The sequence below is a fragment of the Nicotiana attenuata genome, chromosome 1 (assembly GCF_001879085.1).
Source record: "Nicotiana attenuata strain UT chromosome 1, NIATTr2, whole genome shotgun sequence".
Classification (NCBI taxonomy): domain Eukaryota; kingdom Viridiplantae; phylum Streptophyta; class Magnoliopsida; order Solanales; family Solanaceae; genus Nicotiana; species Nicotiana attenuata.
In genome coordinates, this window is record NC_031989.1 from 71,759,170 (window position 1) to 71,772,627 (window position 13,458).

General features: G+C 38.0%; 1 protein-coding gene across 2 annotated transcripts; it reads left to right on the top strand.

The window, feature by feature from the left end:
• On the top strand, window positions 2,384–10,329 carry LOC109228508. Of its 2 annotated transcripts, XM_019393620.1 has the most exons (11): window positions 2,384–2,679; window positions 3,583–3,777; window positions 3,907–4,034; window positions 4,267–4,375; window positions 4,501–4,540; window positions 5,556–5,645; window positions 5,742–5,841; window positions 5,963–6,102; window positions 8,405–8,507; window positions 8,630–9,516; window positions 9,859–10,329. In XM_019393620.1, exons 2-11 carry the CDS (start codon window positions 3,639–3,641, stop codon window positions 10,112–10,114), a joined length of 1,992 nt encoding a protein of 663 aa, XP_019249165.1. In that variant the 5' UTR covers window positions 2,384–2,679; window positions 3,583–3,638; the 3' UTR covers window positions 10,115–10,329. The 2 variants fall into 2 exon arrangements, with proteins under 2 accessions (XP_019249165.1, XP_019249173.1); XM_019393628.1 differs by lacking the exons at window positions 2,384–2,679; window positions 3,583–3,777 and having other exon boundaries at window positions 3,905–3,990.

The window sequence follows — 13,458 nt, forward strand, 5'->3', positions numbered from 1 at the left end:
CTCTTTTCTTTTTATATGAAAATAAAATTATCTTTGTTATCATTTTTTTTATGAGGCCACTACTATTCTGATTTCTGTTAGAGGTTGTTATTGGGAAGCTCTCTTAGCTTTTAAGTTGGGCCTCATCGTCGTTGTTGTCCCTTTACTAATTATGAGCTCCTTGTTTGGTTTAGACTTTGATTGTCATCTGTTGGAACTCGATTTTCTTTATCTCTATTATGAGTTTGTGACTGTTTATTTGATGAAATCCTTTGCAATAAAAAAAATGCTGGCGGCGGAGACAACTGTTTTGGTTAGTTGGAGAGTTAGACGTAACGTTTTCTATTGGAATAGAGGGATGTGCAAATCCTATTGAGTAAGGGTCGGTGTTTGCAAAAATATCGAGCCGACGGGGTCAGGTACCAGTAGTGACAATAGCAAGGGGGGGGGGGGGCTGGACACTAGTTGTACGACTGGAATGACCCAATTGGACCTAGTCAGCCCGAACCGTTTTGCGGTTCTAGAGGATCCTGAACAAGAATAGGCAAAGATGCCAGATCCGGACACTGCTGAACCGGAAGAGATTGCCCAGGATGAGTGTTTGGGTAACAAAGCCGAGGAGGGTGTAGTCAAGGAGAGAACTCCCGAGGAGAGTGATTTGGCTCAAAGCGAGAATCGGGAAGAGAGGGTCAACTATGCCAGTGACTGAGGGGGACTTGTTCTGTGATAAACAAACGACTTCAAACAAGAACCTCAGGGCACCCGAAAGAGGTGAACCTAAGAAGAGCAGTAAGAGTAAGCCTACAAACTGTACCTATTAGTCACTGAAATCACTATGGGGTCTATGTTGGCTTAATACGATGAAGATAGATGGAAGTAAAGGGAAAGCGAAGGACAAAGACCATTTCACAAGAGCTTCAAGGAGAGTGAATTGAATTAGCTGCGGGTGGCTGAACTGCAGGGATTTCTATTGTTGAGCCGGGTGAGCTAGACTGCACTCGCCTTTTTGAATTGGCTATGCCAAAAAAGGAGGAGAGGGTCAAAGTTTATTGGTCGGGTAGCGGGTAATGGGGTGGGTCGCATCTAATTTAAGACCGGATGAACCAACAGCCTTAGATGAGTGCTATGTGACCGGTCCATCAAGTTAGAGGTATATGTGTTTCAATAGCAAGACGGTAGGAATTTTTCTGAGCTAATAATATAACGGAAGGCAATTTAAATAATTTTTAATAATAAAAGATATTTTAGGACCTTTTCGATTTTCTTAAACTTCCATTTTTGTGTAAGAAGATGATGAATTGGACCAATATAATAGTGGGCAAAGTCTTCCTTTAATAATTGTACCCCACAAGTCTACCCGGTCAGCGGAATAGTTGGAAAAATAAATGCTTAAAGTAGGTGAACATCAACACAGATCATTGATTCGAACAATTCCTTGATACTTTTATGTAAAATTATTTAAACTTCTTCATTCGCCTAAATATTATCAAATTGCATTTTCACATAATTTAGAATGAAGCTTAAGGTTTTTATTAATTTTACCAGTATTGTTCTTAACACTAATTACAAATCATGTCAAAAAAGTGACACAAAAGATCAAAGTTTAAACTTTAAAAAAGATAAAATATCACTAGGTTATTTTTATTTTTTATTTTTTTTTTACTTTTTTAAGTCTTGGTGGTAAAATGATAATACTTTTAAATGTTCTCTTTTAACTTCAACCATGAATAATTATTTTTCTCAATTTCAACAAAATATTGTCCAATAGATAATTATAAAAGGAAGCATGTATCCAATCAAATAATTAAGGTGCGCTTAAGTTCTAAACAATACATTTATTAAAATAGATAACACATCATATCTCTGAAGAAAGTAAAAAGTGCCCATAATTTTAGGACAGCATACTGTAAAAGAAATAAAATAGGTAGTAGCATTAGAAAACATAAATACTTGAAAAAGTAATGATTAAAAGGGGTTTCAAGTTCGAGCCCCGGGGTACGGAGTCGCCTTTGTTAGGGAGCACTTTACCTCTATTATGGGACTTTTCGGCAGAAATTCGAATTAATCGAGCCGCAATGTAGGTACCGAATACCGACCGAGAAATCAAAAAAATAAAAGGGGTCAACCAGATACAACTTCTAAAGACAGACTTCTTAGTAGTGTTTTCTCGACACATCATTCTTGACTCACTCTTAGCTTTCCTACATTTTTATTTCTGTGGCATGTTCAAATAAGTTTAGACCTTAGAAAAAAAAAAGATTTTTTCTAGAAATATATAATCTAAAATAAATTATAAATATTTATGTGATATAACTTATTTTAGTAAAGATAAAATAAAAAATTAGAAAACATTAAATTAATAATAGAAACTGAATATTTTTTAAAATAAACTGGAAAGGACATACAGGAATACAATTTTAAAGACATCTTCTTAAATTAAAAATACACTTTAGCTTTGAAAAATTCTTTGGAATAGTTGAGCTCTCTGTGGATTATTGTTGTCTGCAAAATCGTTAATATCAAGGAGAGCCCATGTTAGATATCCGCTTTGGTGTTCTCAAATCACCTGATCTTGTCCCTTCTTTGAGATCTGTCACTTTGAAAGAAGCCATTAAAATTCAGTCTTTACACTTTATTGGGTCGTGCTCTAAACTTCGAGATTCCAGCTTGGTTTCCTTCAGAACAGCTCTAAGCTGCTGAGTGAGTTGAAAAGTTGAAACTTCGATGAAATTTGGATTCTTTGCTTTAATGTTAGCTTGACTTTTGTTGATTGGATGATTACTTGAGTTTGACTATTAAAGTTTGTGTCTTTGTGGCTAGTTCTTGGTTTGATCTGCTGTGCGCCTTGTTATGAATAATATTTATTGATTTGTGAAAACTGAAAGCTTTTTGCTTCCCATATGAGGTTAATATGGTAATGGTAGTGTGTGTATTATCTCAGAAGAGCTGATTTTAATGAGTTAATTCTTTTTGTTTTGATTGGATAATCACTCTCAATTGACTGTCAGTATTTGCTTGCTTGTGGGTTGGATGTTTTTGTAAAATTGGTGACTCTTTCTTGTTTTCTGCATCTGTGGACTAGTAGGTGCTATCATCCATTTATGGGTAGTGTTAACTAAAACCAGTCTCATTTGCTATCATCCATTTATGGATTTTGATTTGGATTGGAAAGAAATAGCTATTGAGTTTCTATTTTAAGTCAATTAGATGGTGTATACGTCTTAAATTTTTGGCACTTCGTAGTTTTGTTATGTGGAAGAATTTCTGAAAAGTAACATATTGGCTCAGTCTATGTATACATTGTACACAAAGTCTCAAAGTTGCTTGGATGGTCCGACATTTATTATATGTTTACCAAACATATGGACCTTGTTCGGATACTCGAGATTTGCTCTTTCCCTTGTTTGATTGGATTCCCTGCTGACAAATTTTCAGAAAAAGCATCTAATCCATTTTATATACGATAAAAAAAATGGCATAGATATATATCCCTTGAATAATAAATTTATTTTGTCAAAACTTCAAATTCCTGTCGCGACTAACTTACACAAACACATCTGTGCTGAGAAGCTTTTCTGAAACATGACTTTCATAAATTTGTAGGTCCCTCCATACTCGATATACCAAATCACTTCATTCGATATACAAACATATGCAATATGAGGGACACTGGTAACATCTCTCAGTACCGAGATAGATTGGATCAGACGCTGGCGTCTCATGATCTTGTAAACAATGATTTACTTAAGCCCCTTGTCAAGAATCAAATGCTACGCGCGTCAGAATGTGATCTTCAAGGTTTGTTTTGTCACTTTGAATATGGATTTTACTTTAATAGGTAGTTAGCTAATTCTAAAACATTTATATCATCTAAAACATACTAAGCAGAGATGCCTTTATCCACCCCCACCCCTTTTTCTGTTGCAGAATGTAGTGATGATCTAGTAGAGAGAAGAACCAAGGAAGTGGCAAATTTCCTGAGCATGTTAAGGAGTGCATCTGTAACTGATGGTGAGAAGTCAAAATCTTCTGAGGCAACACATGGTGCTTGGAAAGTAGGCTATCTATCACATTTATAGATTATCTTTTTTCTAATTCTTGAAATCTTGACTCACTAATGTGATTGTGGATCCGAAAGCATCAGTGTTGCTCGTTTTTAGTAGCATTAAAGTCTGGTGCTCTTTTGGGACAGCCAGAAACTTTTAGTGGTACTATTCATTTATTGCAAAAATAGTTCTCCTCATCTGTTATTTACTATGCGAGCAATGCTGGTTTCTCCTTTTGCAGGTAAAACAAGATACTGAAGAATACCGTGTTATGTATCGAGAGGGACCAGAAGGCACTCCTTTTCATACCCTCCTTGTTGAAGGCTATGTAGATGGCCCAGCAGATGTTTGTAAGATAAATTTAAAATCTCAACTATTTTACTCACTGTTGGAGTGGTTATTAGTCATGGTCCTGTAGAAAGTTCGTGTTGCTTTAGTATTGGACGACTTTTGAGATAAGAACTGGCTGTTTCAGGTTTATGCATCTCATGGGGGGCAGAGCTCTACAAAAAATGGTGAGAATCCGCTATGCAAAAGACTCTTAACCAGCCTGTCTCATGTTTACAATGAAACAATAAAAAAGTTTCTAGGCAGCTGCTTGCTGCACTGCTTCTAAATAATCTTCACAAGCAACGAGTGAAAAAAGGATATAAAAGTCTGACACTTTTGTTGTCGCAAAGAATAATTGTCTGGGTAAACTCTTAATACAAATGTTCGCATTTTATGCCACAAAGGGACTGGAGTCGGTGCAGATCTTGAACTATAAAATTTTAGCTGTAATGGTGGTATTGCATTTGTACAGCAAATTTTGTATAAGTTCGAAATGAAACATTCGAGTAAGAGAAATTGTATAAGTTGGCAGTTATGAGACTTTGGATCAGTGGCTTTTGAAGCAATTCACAGAGAACGACATTCATAGTGAATTCATTAGGGGGAGCGGGGGAGAGATTGTTCATCTAGTACAATTGTATCCCAGCATCCACTCAGAAATACTCTTTATTACCTGTACAACCCAAGTAGTTAATGCACAAACAAAAGGTAAATAATGAGAGCACATATATATATTAAGAAAAGTACTACACAGAAATATATGTGTTTGTTGTAGCACAACCGAAATTTCTTGGTTTTGTCTATATTGGGAAGTAATTGCTCTTACCTTTTATCAAGGTGATGATGTACATTAAAGCTGCTGGTAGACTTAATGCAGTAAATGTGAATATGAAAGCTCTAGAATGGATCTGCTCGAAGAAACTTAACTAAATAAAATGTCAGTAGAGGTTTAAAATTATCTTTAACATATCAATTTGCGATACAGTAATGTTCATTGAATACTAGTTCAAGGGATAGTCCCAGCGATTTTGGGATTGAGGGATAGTCTGATGTTGCATTGGCACTTCTGTTTAATGGATATTTCTACTTATCCATCTTTTTCACTTCTATTTAATGTACGTTTCTACTATCAATGCAATGACTCGTTATGAATAAATGTCAAGCAACAAGTTGTGTTAATACACCCCATTTTCACATCAGGTGGCCGCAAACCACAATTCCTACATTCAAGATTGTAGCCTCCGAGTGCTTGCAGAAGGTCAGAGACGGTGAACAAATATGTCTAGTAAGGTTTGTCATCCTATAGCAGTCCATAGATATTTAATTTGTTCTTCTTATTATGTCTCTAATAATGTGCTGATATATGTTTAACTACTTGGAAGAAAGGATGAAGCTTTCGTGGCCGTTGTCAGCAAGGGAGGCCCTTATACATTTCTTTGTATTTGAGTACTTTCAAGATGGTCTGATTGTAGTACTTGTAAATTCGGTAAGTTTGTGAAAGTCCACAACATTTGTCAATGATTATATCTTTGATAACTATCTATATTTCCATTATCATATTTGTTCTCATCAATATTAAAGCAACTGATAGCAAGCTCTATTTCCAGATCTCTGACTTAGATAGTGTTGATAGAAGCACTCATGGTTTTTCAAAAGATGGAATACCACTTCCACTGGATGTAGTACGAATTGATGTGGTGGGAGGTTTTGCTATCCAGAAAGTTACTGATAATCGTAGCTACTTCAGGTAACTTTGAACTTCTTATATATTAAATTTAAAATACTTATCACATATAGATAGACAGGCATAGCAAGTCTTGACATGGGCAGTATGCTCAGCTTTGAACGCTTCCTTTTGCTTTCTCGTGTTAGCCTTTTCCATAGGAACCTTCTTTACTAGTATTATATTTTTTTTTTTTTTGGGTGGGGTGGGGTGGGTTCAAGAAGATGCTTTTGGAACTATGGAGATTGGTTGTGGATATAAGATTTTGTAGTGTTGAAACTTTAAGTGATATAGTTTAAAATCTTTGAAGATTTTATTCTGGTAATCTGGGTCCTTCTAATGGTTGGGGGGGGGGGGGTGAGAATGGGTAGCACAATTTCCCATGTTCGGAACAACCCGGCTATTTTGACTTCCACTCTAAAACGTTCTAACTCTAGGTGAAGTTGATGATATGGCTATTAAGTAGGTTCCAGTGGTATTGAAACATGATTCTTCCACTCAATACGTTGAGAGCTTTGTTTGTAATAAGCTAATATTTCTCCTGTTTAGTGACTAAAATTTTCTTATCAAAGAGTTCCTATATTTACATATAGAAAAAAAAAGAGAACGTTCATATAAATTGCATTGCCCGCTATGTTGCATAGATTCTTGGAGTATGTCCTGCTCTTGATATATTGGAAATATGCAATAGTATAACTACTCTTCTAGAATCCAACATAACAATATATTATTCTTTAAGAGTGGTGCTCCTTGCATGTTGTTTGAGCTCCTAAAGAACCGAAGGAATTAGAATGTCGACATGACACCTTTGTCAGTGACAAGATTCTTACCCAATTTGGTCAACATTCAACGGGTTCTTCGACCAACGAAAGCTGAAACTGCTAAGACGAAGACAGATGAAATGAAGTCCTGTGAGGAAGAAGACAGATGAAAGACGAGGGATACAGCAACTTTCTGGCAAGTTCGTCTCTCTGTTTGTGCTTCAATGTTGTCATCTCTCTTCCTCTTCTTTCATTTGAACGCAAACAGAGATTCCATAGATTGACTGGGATGTGTAAAGCAGTTAACTCAAACAGTGAAGAGTGACTGCACCAAAGTTAGGATTTTTGTTGTTTGGTATTAATGGACTGGGTTTGTGAAAGTGGGTTTTAAAACATATTTCAGAGAATTGCATTATATGGGCCAACACAAATAAGTTTGGGCCACAGTGTTCATTATTTTCTTTGTTATTATCAAGTCCAAGAAGAAACAAAATAAGCTGGTTACCACTTGAACAACTAAAAAATATATCTTTGTTTCGGCATAACTTACTTAACTAAATCACACTGAATTTGATTGAAATTTTTAACTGAAGCTTGACTTACTTTTCTACCAATGCAAATAAGTAATAGTCAAATATTTCATACTAATGTATTCATTACCCATATCCCAGCACTCATACCCATTCTCTTCTCCACACCCTGAATCGTAAAATCTATAAGAAGACAAATCGACTTCTAGATATGCACCAGTCTTACCTGTAACATAGATTGCCAGTTCGAATGCGCCAAAAATTTAGATCATTACTGGGAGAACAGTTTATTCTTTCACCGGCAGCATTCTAGAGAACCATCACTCAGAATACATTAGAAAATGCCGATGATCTCTTACATGGACAGATATAAATCATCTAGTATAAAAGGAAATTAGAGAAAGGAAGCTTAAAGGAACACTGAGCAAGTCAGCATAGCCATAGTCTATGGTAACTCTGTGGTGTTTGGTTTCTTTTGGTCATTAAGCCCCTCAATCAGATTAGGTCCCACATAGCCTGTTGTCCCTTTTCTCTATTAGTTTGCATGTCAGATGTTACTTAGGTTGTCGATGAATCAGGATCCAATTGTGGAGCTGCATCCGAAATGCATCAAGAAGATGGTCACAAGTAATGATACATCTATATTCCTGCTTAAGCGTGTTTGAACTCCTAGAAGCCCAAAGAAGGTTTCCTCCTCTTTTTTGCCGGTTAGCAGTAGTTCTGCAAATGATTAGAGCTGATAATTTTGGCAAAAAACGTTCCTCGTGATTCAGTGCTTTTATGTGCAACGAGACAGGATACAACATTAACCAAATACTGTTTTATAAATCAGATACTGTTTATAGTAGATGTGTGATCGTGATCCCTTACTTCTCTTTGATGAAAAAGTACCTAGTTATTGGAAAGAAAGAAAAGCCAAATGCTGTGATAAGCAGTGTAGGATAGTCAGAGTGACATCAAATTCAGTGTTAAAAAGAATTTGCCGCTCCTATTATTTTATTATGAACTCTCTTTTTCTGCTTTTAAATTTAACAGGACTATAGCAAACATGGATATCAAACTGGACTTTGTTCCTCCCTCATTCATCAATTTTGTTTCAAGGCAGCTCGTAGGTGCTGGTTTCAAGCTTTATAAAAAGGTTAATGCCAGTTCAGTTCACACTTCTGTTTCTGATTTTTCTTTTTGTTAAATACGATTATCTGATAAAATCAATATTTATCTTCTCTGGATAATAATTATAATATACTATTTTTCTTGCAGGAAGTAGCTTCAGTAGTCAAAGGTGACGAAGATTTCAGCAACGCTCTAAAAGATCCACTATATGCTAGAGTACGGAAAGCTCTTTATTCAGATAATATAAGTAATGGCAATGCGGCTTTGGAACTGCTAGACCTAAAGAAAGATGTCTGTCGGCTTGATGAAGAGAAAAGAAATGGCAATGGGGCTTTAGAATTGGAAGAGTTGAAGGAAGACACGTGTGTTAATCTTGATGAAGGGTCAAGTGAGACTTTGGGACTGCAAAAAGAGTTCAAGAAAGATGCATCTCTTCAACTTAATGAACGGACAAGAGATGACAATGGTGCTTTAGAACTCCAAGACCCAATAGGAGACGCCTATGTTCACGTGGATCAAGGAACACGGACAAATGTTGAAGTCAAAAGACCAGAACAGATGGTGCAATCGGATAATGGTTTAATTTGTTCGTCACAGCAGGACAACTTTGTGGCTGGAGATAACAAAGGTCACAGCGAAATTGAGGAAATTAATGAAGACACGAGTGAAATGATTGAAAGTTTAAATGAGAATGACAAGAAAGCGCACAATTATCCAGCTAATCAAGTCGTGCACGTGCCTGCCAACAACAAGAAGGTTTTGATTAGCTCTGAGGTCCGACAAGCTCTGGGAACTTTAGAGAAGGCTATCTCTATCATAAGGGACTTTGGATATAATTTGGAGATTAGATCTGTTCCCAGCAACACTACTGTTAAGTATGTAGGTGTAGAGGAGGATGGTCAGGAAAATTCAAAATCATCAGAAACTGATCGAATTCATGGAAGTGGCAGCGCTTGTGCTGATTCACCAAAAAAAGAATTGTCAGAGGCGACCCCTTACGAACACAGGAACAGCTCTTCTAGTCACAGTTCCAGGTAAATTTTGTTTGCTTAATAGCAAGAGGCTACATTGAAATAATGGGTGATGCTAAGCTTATTATTCTACACCAAACGTGTCAAATTGGTTTTCCAAGAAGTTAAATATGTATTTGCCAAATGAGCACATAGAAACGGAAAAGAGATCGTCACTTAGCTTAGTAAAAACCTTAGATTTCTGCAACTTTGTCCGAACATCTCGAATTATACATGAAGAGAAGGTTCTGCAACGCTAATTTTTTGTTGAAATGGCATGATTTGATTACTATGAGATTGATCATATGCTTGATGAGCTTCTTCTAATCTATTAATATCTAAAAAATTGGTGTATAAACTTTCCAGGCGTACAAGTTCTAGTTTGTGCACGAGGGAAGCTACCCACAACAAGAAGATTGCTCCTGCATCACCAGATGATTATGTTGAAACCTCGGGCGACACACACCATACTGCTGTACGTACCTCAGTAGACCAAACAAAGGAAGATAACGTCACGGCTGTCCATGCAGATAGCGTCCACGGAAAAGAGAATGTTAAAAGGAAAAGAAAGCTACCATTTTACTGCTGCTTGTATTTTCTCCCAGGACAGGTCATGGGTTGAGAATGAGCAATTTTGTTTATAGGAAGGAAAAACCATAGTGTTACCTGTTATTACGGCTGTAAAATTCTTAATGAAATTAAGGTCAATACCAGAGTGTTCTGTACAATACAATGTAACTAACATGGTCATATGTATTATACTGTAACTTTATATCCACGGTACCAGATTTATAAGATCTAATATAAGAAAAGGATATAAGGCGGAGTGTTTTTTTTTATTTTTTTGCTTGTTATTCTCGAGAGGAAAGAAGTATAAAACTTTCTTTTTTCTCGTTAGAAGAATATTAGAATACTGGTTCATCATGATTTACTTGGTCTCTTAAACTACTTGTATGTGGTAGAAATCGGGGCTACCCGATTTTGTAGGCTCGAGGATTACTTCAAGAGCGAGTCCGAAATAGACTGGGACCGAGCCCGATAGCAGAGTTCGAAGATCGAAGTGTCCGATGAATCAAGGACGAGCGTTTCCGGCCTCGAGATAATGCCGTTGTGATTTTGTAACAGAAAAGGCGAGATTCCCGCAATGACCCAAAGATCAAGGTGTAAATTCCGGAACGGATTTGTACGAATTCGTATTAGGCGGTTGGACAGCTGTCCAATTAGATTCCTAACTAAAAACGGAAATGTACCTTATTTAGGACTCCCATATTATATAAAGGGGAGCCCATTCATTTGTAAATAATATAATCATTGGCAAAGAAATATACTCTCTCCTTTTCGCTTATTGTTCATCAGAATTGTCCTTTAACTTTATTGTTCTTGCTTTATTGTTCTTGATTCATCTCGAGGTCACTCAGCTCGAGGTCGATATTGCTTAAGTAACACTGGTTTGATTCACTTATTTCTTTCATCTATACTTTATACTTCTTGATTATTAATTAGTATTGAACTAAATCGCACATCTTTAAAATCACAAATGAAATTTAATTGTTACTCGTATTTTCGAGGTAAACTGTTTGGCGCCCACCGTGGGGCTAAAGATAATAGTGATTATTCCAGTACTGATTAACACACGTTATTTTCACACTTGTTCTTGTCAAGAATTTTTTTTCTCAGGATTAAACATGTCAAACTGGCAAAACGCACCTCTTCACGACAACAAAGGCATTGGATTTCATGGGGAAAACAACAATGCAGGGGTCGGTGTACCACCGATAAACCCTGGGGAAGTGCCAAATGTGGAACCAGTTGATGTCAGTTCACACATTGCTTTGAATGCAGACTTAGGCGCGGACCCCGGAGGAAGTGTACGCAGGGAAGCCCGATCTGGGGGCCAAGTAACACAAGGTATAGGAGATGGGGGAGTCAGCCTCCAAGTGATATTCGAGATGCTGCAAGCTCAACAGATTGCCATCGCTCAACTTCAAAGACAGAATAAAACTCCGAATATAGCCGAACCAGAAAACACTCGACGTACTGAACCGGCGCCAGAGAGGTCGAATGAAAATGGCTCGGGGACTGACCCCACAATTATGAGGATGCTCGAAGAGCTCACCAAAAGGATCGAGTCCGGGGAAAAAAGGATTAAGGATAATGACAAAAAAGTGGAGACTTATAACTCCTGTGTCGATCAAATACCGGGAGCTCCCCCGATCTTGAAGGGATTGGATGCCAAGAAATTTGTACAAAGACCGTTCCCTCCGAGTGCGGCTCTGAAGCCCATCCCAAAGAAGTTCTGTGTTCCCGATATACCTAAATACAATGGAACCTTTGACTCAAATGAACACGTTACTTCTTACACATGCGCCATAAAGGGAAACAACTTGGAAGACGACATAATCGAGTCTGTACTGCTGAAGAAGTTCGGGTAGACTCTATCGAAGGGTGCCTTAATATGGTATCATAACTTACCCCCTAAATTCAATCGATTCGTTTGCTATTCTTGCAGATTCTTTTGTAAAGGCACACGCCGGAGCAATCAAAATTGCAACAAGAAAGTCGGACATTTTCAAGATAAGGCAGAAAAATAACGAGATACTCTGGGAATTCGTATCTCGATTCCAAGCGGAGAGAATGGATTTGCCTCCGGTCACCGATGACCGGCTGTTCAAGATTTCACTCAAGGTCTCAATACTCGGAGTTCCATAGCTTCACAGCAGTTGAAGCAAAGTTTAATCGAGTACCCGGCTGTCACTAGGGCCGACGTACATAATCGGTATCAATCGAAGATTAAGGTCAAAGATGATCAACTGGGACTCCTTCGGGGTCCGTTTATCCTAGCAGGATCATGGATAAAATCAAAAGGGATATCGATCGAGAGCCGAGGTCAAATAGAGATCGATATCAACCATACAACGGAGACTATAGAGGCAGCGATTCCGGGCAAAGCTTCACATGAAATGAGAGGAGAAATGATCAAGGTCAAAATTCACGGGGGCGTGATGCCGAGGAAGATCACGTTAAGTATCCAAAGTCCGAATAAAGGTACGACCCCAGTCCAATCTTTTCTATTTTTTCGACTAACACTTGCAGGCTATCGATAAGGATCAGCATGAAGCTCTGGATCTTGAAGCACGTGCTGCACTCTTTTTCCCTTAGACCGGTTTTTGTCCCAATAGGTTTTTTTCAGCGAGGTTTTTAATGAGGCAACCATTGTTCGTGCTAACTAAAAGTAATTCAACGGTGTCCGAGGTTCCTACAGTAAGCCTCGAGTACTGGAGGGCATTACCTTTGAATGTCTGCTCTTTGGCAAGGAAATCACTTCGTGACAGCGGGCCTCGATAGGAAAGTGTTGTAAGGGCCAAACGGTCATATGAACCGTGCCCATATAGGTTACTCGAGCCCTAGACATCAAGCATGCGCGCATGTATAATCATCTATCAAGAGAAGTGATTTTCCTTGTCCATATCCCCTGCCTTTATAAAATTTTCATATTTTATACTCTTGATCTCTTGTGTAAACAGGCTTAAGGGCCGACCGCGACAGAAATTCGAAAAATTGACCCATGCTTGAGGACTGTTGTCCCAAAAGCAAACAGAATCAAACTGCTAGCATTTCAAGACCATAAGACCTTAAAGGCAATCCTCGATTTAGCGGGCCACGGCCATCCCACTCGGGGACTGACACTTCGGGCAAGCTCGAAGTGAAACGGAAGATCAGCCCTAAGGGCAAGTTCCGAACTAAAGAGGCTACGGCCAAATTAACACGGATCAGAGACATCCGAAATCCGTAACCAATACAAAAGCCCAAGGGCTACCTTAGCCCGAGTTCGAGCAAACTCTCACTCAGGGACTATCTATGAAGCCTAAGGGCTAACTTTACTTCGAGTTCGAGCAAATCCTCACTCGATCATAAAAGCCCAAGGGCTATCTTAACCCGAGTGCAAGCATATCTCGAAAACTCGAG

Coding starts and splice junctions, on each gene's coding strand:
- LOC109228508 (XM_019393620.1), top strand. CDS start 3,639: ATGAGGGACACTGGTAACATCTCTCAGTACCGAGATAGATTGGATCAG. Junction 4,035..4,266: donor CAACACATGGTGCTTGGAAA/GTAGGCTATCTA, acceptor CTCCTTTTGCAG/GTAAAACAAGATACTGAAGA. Junction 9,517..9,858: donor TCTTCTAGTCACAGTTCCAG/GTAAATTTTGTT, acceptor TAAACTTTCCAG/GCGTACAAGTTCTAGTTTGT.